The sequence below is a fragment of the Schistocerca americana genome, chromosome 7 (assembly GCF_021461395.2).
Source record: "Schistocerca americana isolate TAMUIC-IGC-003095 chromosome 7, iqSchAmer2.1, whole genome shotgun sequence".
Taxonomy (NCBI): domain Eukaryota; kingdom Metazoa; phylum Arthropoda; class Insecta; order Orthoptera; family Acrididae; genus Schistocerca; species Schistocerca americana.
Window position 1 is genome coordinate 253,246,055 of NC_060125.1, and position 6,235 is coordinate 253,252,289.

A 6,235-nucleotide genomic window follows, 5' to 3' on the forward strand; every position below is an offset into this window, starting at 1 on the left:
AAGGCAAAAATTATAATACTGAAACTGTCTTTTATCTTCTAGCCTCAGCGTAATTATTAATGTAAAAATCTGTAGATATATTCGCGCTGGCGCGGACCTCTAATTATGGCTCTAAGGGCGTACAAAGTGGTATCGCAGACTGCATGCGGCCTGAGGGTTGTCGCACATTGATATAATAGATAAAATGAATATGAAATTTTGAGTTCAAAGAATAGTTGAATCCTCACCTAAAGATGAAGGTCTCGTTAAAAATGGGGTTGAGGTTCTTGCGGTGCACCTTGGTCTGGAACTTCTTCTTGCGGTCCGGCAGCAGGTAGACCTTGACGTATGGGTCGCTGCTGCCCATCATGTCCTTCACGGGCAGGTCGCGAGCCTCCAGCACCTGCAAGCACAGAGAAGATTCAGTAGCTGCCTTGTAGGTTTCTGGAACAAAACTTTCACAAAGCAAATGTTTTTGAAAATTAATATGTGGAAATTGAGTGTTCAACCAGAAGATGACCCTTGAGTGGTCGACAGCTATCCTGTGGCTACTTATGATCCACCCCCATAGCTTTAATTTGTCAACATGTCCTCAGGAGATCTCCTACACCACTTGGTGCACTAACGCTGTTAGGAGCGAAGGTATAGTGGAGAATGGATTCCTTTCTCTCTTCACAAGAATGTTTGTCCAGAAAGGTTTCTGCTTACTATAGTCAAGCCGTGATTCTCCCCATACAACTTTATTTTCCCCCTCCCCCTCTCTCCCCAACTCTTCCCCCTATTACCAAACTCATAATTCATACTTCAGGATGTGTCTTATGACATGAGCCCTTCGTTTGTCATCTTAAGCGATAATTCTAATTTCTCCAATTAGATTCAGCATCTCTTCATTAATTATATTGTATGATCTACTCGACTAATCTTCAGTGTTCTTCTACAACACCTCATTTCGAAAGTGTCTGTTGTCTTATCTGAATTGTTTATCATGTGCATTTCACTTCCATTCAAGGCCCTACATGAGACAAATGCCTTTAGAAACCATTTCCTAAAGTGGAGGCGATGTAAGAAGATCCCTGACAGTTGCAGTGGGCTGGGTGCGTCAGATCCGCCAGTCTACCTCAACCAAACAGGTAACCCGATCCTATAAACATCTCTATGGGAACGCTTCAGTGTTGTCGCAGCTCTACAGAAGGTTACTCCCTCACAAATAGTACTTCGCAAGTGAAAGCTGGCCACAGCGCGCTTGTGGGGGATCTTCTTACACCGTCTCGACTATGACACTACTTCTCTACTGCACCCACAGTCTTTTATTCTACTGGCAAACTGATCTAATACTTTTGCGATCTCTTTCCCTAATATAATTTCCTCAGCAACCCGTGATTTAATTTGCCTACACCTAATCCCAAAGAAAGCAGGTGTTGACAGATGTGAAAATTACCGAACTATCAGTTTAATAAGTCACAGCTGCAAAATACTAACGTGAATTCTTTACAGACGAATGGAAAAACTAGTAGAAGTGGACCTCGGGGAAGATCAGTTTGGATTCCGTAGAAATATTGGAACACGCGAGGCAATACTAACCTTACGACTTATCTTAGAAGAAAGATTATGAAAAGGCAAACCTACGTTTCTGTAATTTGTAGACTTAGAGAAAGCTTTTGACAATGTTGACTGGAATACTCTCTTTCACATTCTAAAGGTGGCAGGGGTAAAATACAGGGAGCGAAAGGCTATTTACAATTTGTACAGAAACCAGATGGTAGTTATAAGAGTTGAGGGGCATGAAAGGGAAGCAGTGGTTGGGAAAGGAGTGAGACAGGGTTGTAGCCTCTCCCCGATGTTATTCAATCTGTATATTGAGCAAGCAGTAAAGGAAACAAAAGAAAAATTCGGAGTAGGTATTAAAATTAATGGAGAAGAAGTAAAAGCTTTGAGGTTCGCCGATGACATTGTAATTCTGTCAGAGACAGCAAAGGACTTGGAAGAGCAGTTGAACGGAATGGACAGTGTCTTGAAAGGAGGATATAAGATGAACATCAACAAAAGCAAAACGAGGATAATGGAATGTAGTCAAATTAAATCGGGTGATGCTGAGGGAATTAGATTAGGAAATGAGACACTTAAAGTAGTAAAGGAGTTTTGCTATTTAGGGAGTAAAATAAGTAAAATAACTGATGATGGTCGAAGTAGAGAGGATATAAAATGTAGACTGGCAATGGCAAGGAAATCGTTTCTGAAGAAGAGAAATTTGTTAACATCGAGTATAGATTTAAGTGTCAGGAAGTCGTTTCTGAAAGTATTTGTATGGAGTGTAGCCATGTATGGAAGTGAAACATGGACGATAACTAGTATGGACAAGAAGAGAATAGAAGCTTTCGAAATGTGGTGCTACAGAAGAATGCTGAAGATAAGGTGGTTAGATCACGTAACTAATGAGAAGGTATTGAATAGGATTGGGGAGAAGAGAAGTTTGTGGCACAACTTGACTAGAAGAAGGGATCGGTTGGTAGGACATGTTTTGAGGCATCAAGGGATCACAAATTTAGCATTGGAGGGCAGCATGGAGGGTAAAAATCGTAGAGGGAGACCAAGAGATGAATACACTAAGCAGATTCCGAAGGACGTAGGTTGCAGTAGGTACTGGGAGATGAAGAAGCTTGCACAGGATAGAGTAGCATGGAGAGCTGCATCAAACCAGTCTCAGGACTGAAGACCACAACAACAACAACAACTAATTACTCTTGGATAATTTTTGTTTATGTTCATTTAACAAAGTCTTTTGAAAGCTCCATCATTCTATTCAACTAATCTTCCACGTCCTTCTCTGTCTCTGACAGAATTAGAATGAAATCGGCAAACCTGAAAGTATTTACTCCGCGCATCACAGTTGAAGGATCATTATTTCTAAACCTCATTATTGTCTCCCATTGCGACGGAAATGTTTGAAATTTGACTCAAAGGTGTCTAAAACCTTCCTCTGTAACGGTGCACAAATGTGATGCACTATGACGTCATACTCGGGCTTGGGGACGCTCCACACAGTAAAGTGTCGAAACGTGCTAAGAAAGGGCCACAGCTCAGAGGTGGAATCATGATGCCATATAGGCACCAGACTGCAGCACAATTCTGCCCAACGCTACCGTGAACGTGTCACACCCATCTTACCGACATTTCACTCCTTCTTTCGACATCTCTGAGATCGAGGCCTGAACCGCTACGGCCAGCGTTGAAATCACACGGATTGCTTATGAGTGGCCGAGAAAAACATTTCAGATACACCATCGCTCGGAATCTACTCAAAAAGGCCTCGGGCGGCATATAGGCGTCAACGAAACCACCCCTTTGGGGAGCTAATTCTCTAACAGTTCACGGTCGAAAATGACAGTTTGTCTTGTGATAAACGACAGGACAACGTTATTAACAGCCCTTGATACTGCAAACATTCTCTCTGGACGATTTAACTGTCTCTAAGCACATTGTGAACATGCAATACCGTTCAACATGATTACTCCCATTTGGTGTGTAGTGTGACCACAATGTCCGGCCGGAGTGACCGAGCGATTCTAGGCGCCACAGTCTGGAAACGCGCGACCGCTATGGTCGGAGGTTCGAATCCTGCCTCGGGCATGGATGTGTGTGATGTCCTTAAATTAGTTAGGTTTAAGTAGTTCTAAGTTCTAGGGGACTGATGACCTCAGAAGTTAAGTCCCATAGTGTTCAGAGCTATTTTTTGGTATTTCGCCTGTCTCATACATCTTGCTCACCAGATGGTAGAGTTTTGTCAGAGCTGGCTCCCCCAAGGCTGTCAGTAGTTCTAATGGAATGTCGTCTACACCCGGAGCCTTGTTTCGACTTAAGTCTTTCAGTGCTCTGTCAAATTCTTCACGCAGTATCGTATCTCCCTACTCATCTTTACCTACGACCTCTTCCATTTCAATAATATTGCCCTCAAGTACATCACCCTTGCATAGTACCTCTGTATACTCCTTCCACCTTCCTGCCTTCTCTTCTTTTCTTAGAACTGGTTTCCCATTTGAGCTCTTGATATTCATACAAGTGGTTCTCTTTTCTCCAAAGGTCTCTTTAATTTTCCTGTGGGCAGTATCTATCCCTGCTTGGCCATTTTGCACTTCCTGTCGATCTCATTTATGAGACGTTCGTATTCCTTTTTGCCTGCTTCATTTACTGCATTTTTATAGTTTCTCCTTTCATCAATTAAATTTAATATCTACTTGATCCTCTTCTGCCTTTACTATTTCTTCTCTCATAGGTACCCATTCTTCTTCTACTGTATTTCTTTCCCCCGTTCTTGTCAATCGTTCCCTAATGCTCTCTCTGAAACTCTCGACAATCTCTGGTTCTTTCACTTTATCCAGGTCGCATTCCCTTTAATTTCCATTTTTTTTGCAGTTTCTTTTAATCTTTTAATCTACAGTTCATAACCAATAGACAGTGGTCGGAGTCCACATCTGCCCCTGGAAATTTCTTACAATTTAAAATCTTGTTCCTAAATCTCTGTCTTACTATTATATAATCTATCTGAAACCTTCAAGTGTCTCCCGGCCTCTTCAACGTATACAACGTAGGTAATAAAACCTAACTAACCTAAGGACATCACAAACAACCATGCCCGAGGCAGGATTCGAACCTGCGACCGTAGCGGTCGCTTGGCACCTAGAACCGCACGGCCACTCCGGCCGGCGGCGGAATACTCTCAGACTTCAAGAAGAGTATATTAATTCCAATCTCAAAGTAAGCAAGTGTTGACAGGTGTGAAAATTACCGCATTATCAGTTAAATAAGTCACGGCTGCAAAATACTAACGCGAATTCTTAACAGACAAATGTAAAAACTGGTAGAAGCCGACCTCGGGGAGGATCAGGTTTGGATTCCGTAGAAACGTTGGAACACGCGAGGCAATGCTGACCCTACAGCTTATTTTAGAAGATATATTATGGAAAGGCAAACCTACGTTTCTAGCATTTGAAGACTTAGAGAAAGCTTTTGACAATATTGAGTGCTATACTCTCTTTCAAATTCTGAAGGTGGCAGGGGTCAAATACAGGGAGCGGAAGGCTTTTTACAATTTGTACAGAAACCAGATGGCAGTTATGAAAGTCGAGGGGCACGAAAGGGAAGCAGTTATTTAGAAGGGAGTGAGACAGGGTTTAGCCTATCTCCGATGTTATTCAATTTGTATATTGAGCAAGCAGTGAAGGAAACAAAAGAAAAGTTTGGAGTAGGAATTAAAATCCATGGAGAAGAAATAAAAACTTTGAGGTTCGTCGATGACATTGTAATTCTGTCAGATACGGCAAATGACCTGGAAGAGCAGTTGAACGGAATGGACAGTGTCTTGAAAGGAGGATATAAGAGGATCATCACCAAAGAAAAACGAGGATCATGGAATGCAGTCTAATTAAATCAGGTGATGCTGAGGGAATTAGATTAGGAAATGAGACACTTAAAGTAGTAGATGAGTTTTGCTATTTGAGAAGCAAAATAAATGATGATATTTGAAGAAGAGAGGATAGAAAACGTATACTGGAAATGGCAAGGAAAGCTTTTCTGAAGAAAAGAAATTTGTTAACATCGAGTGTAGATTTGAGTGTTAGGAAGTCTTTCACTGAAAGTATTTGTATGGAGTGTAGCTATGTATGGAAGCGAAACATGGACGATAAATGATTTATACAAGAAGAGAATAGCAGCTTTCGAAATTTGGTGCTACAGAAGAATGCTGAAGGTTAGATCGGTACATCACGTAACTCAGTGAGGAGGTACTGAATAGAATTGGGGAGAAGAGGAATTTGTGGCACAAAGTGACTAGAAGAAGGAATCGGTTGGTAGGACACGTTCTGAGGCATCAAGGGGTCATTCATTTAGTATTGGAGGAAAGCGCGGAGGGTAAAAATGGTTGAGGAAGACCAAGGCTTGAATACACTAAACAAATTCAGAAAGATGTAGGTTGCAAAAGTTACTCGGAGAAGAAGAAGCTTGCACAGGATAGAGTAGCATGGAGAGCTGCATCAAACCAGTCTCTGAACTGAAGACCACAACAAAAACAAAGAGTCGCTGGCATTGCTTTATGTGCCGGTCGCTGTGGCCGAGCGGCTCTAGGCGCTTCAATCCGGAACCGAGCTGCTGCTACGGTCGCAGGTTCGAATCCTGCCTCGGGCATGGATGTGTGTGATGTCCTTAGGTTATTTAGGTTGAAGTAGTTCTAAGTGTAGAAGACTGATGACCTCAGATGTTAAAT

At 42.1% G+C, this 6,235-nt stretch overlaps 1 protein-coding gene across 1 annotated transcript in view; it reads right to left on the bottom strand.

Moving 5' to 3' along the window:
* The window catches only part of LOC124623170 (synaptotagmin-10-like), a 296,361-nt gene extending 295,995 nt beyond the window's left edge, over positions 1 to 366 (bottom strand). The window contains exon 1 of the mRNA XM_047148974.1: positions 228 to 366. Coding sequence (XP_047004930.1) covers positions 228 to 349 — 122 coding nt within the window. The 5' untranslated portion in view covers positions 350 to 366. The remainder of the gene's footprint in view (positions 1 to 227) is intronic.
* Between the last annotated feature and the right edge of the window lie 5,869 nt (positions 367 to 6,235).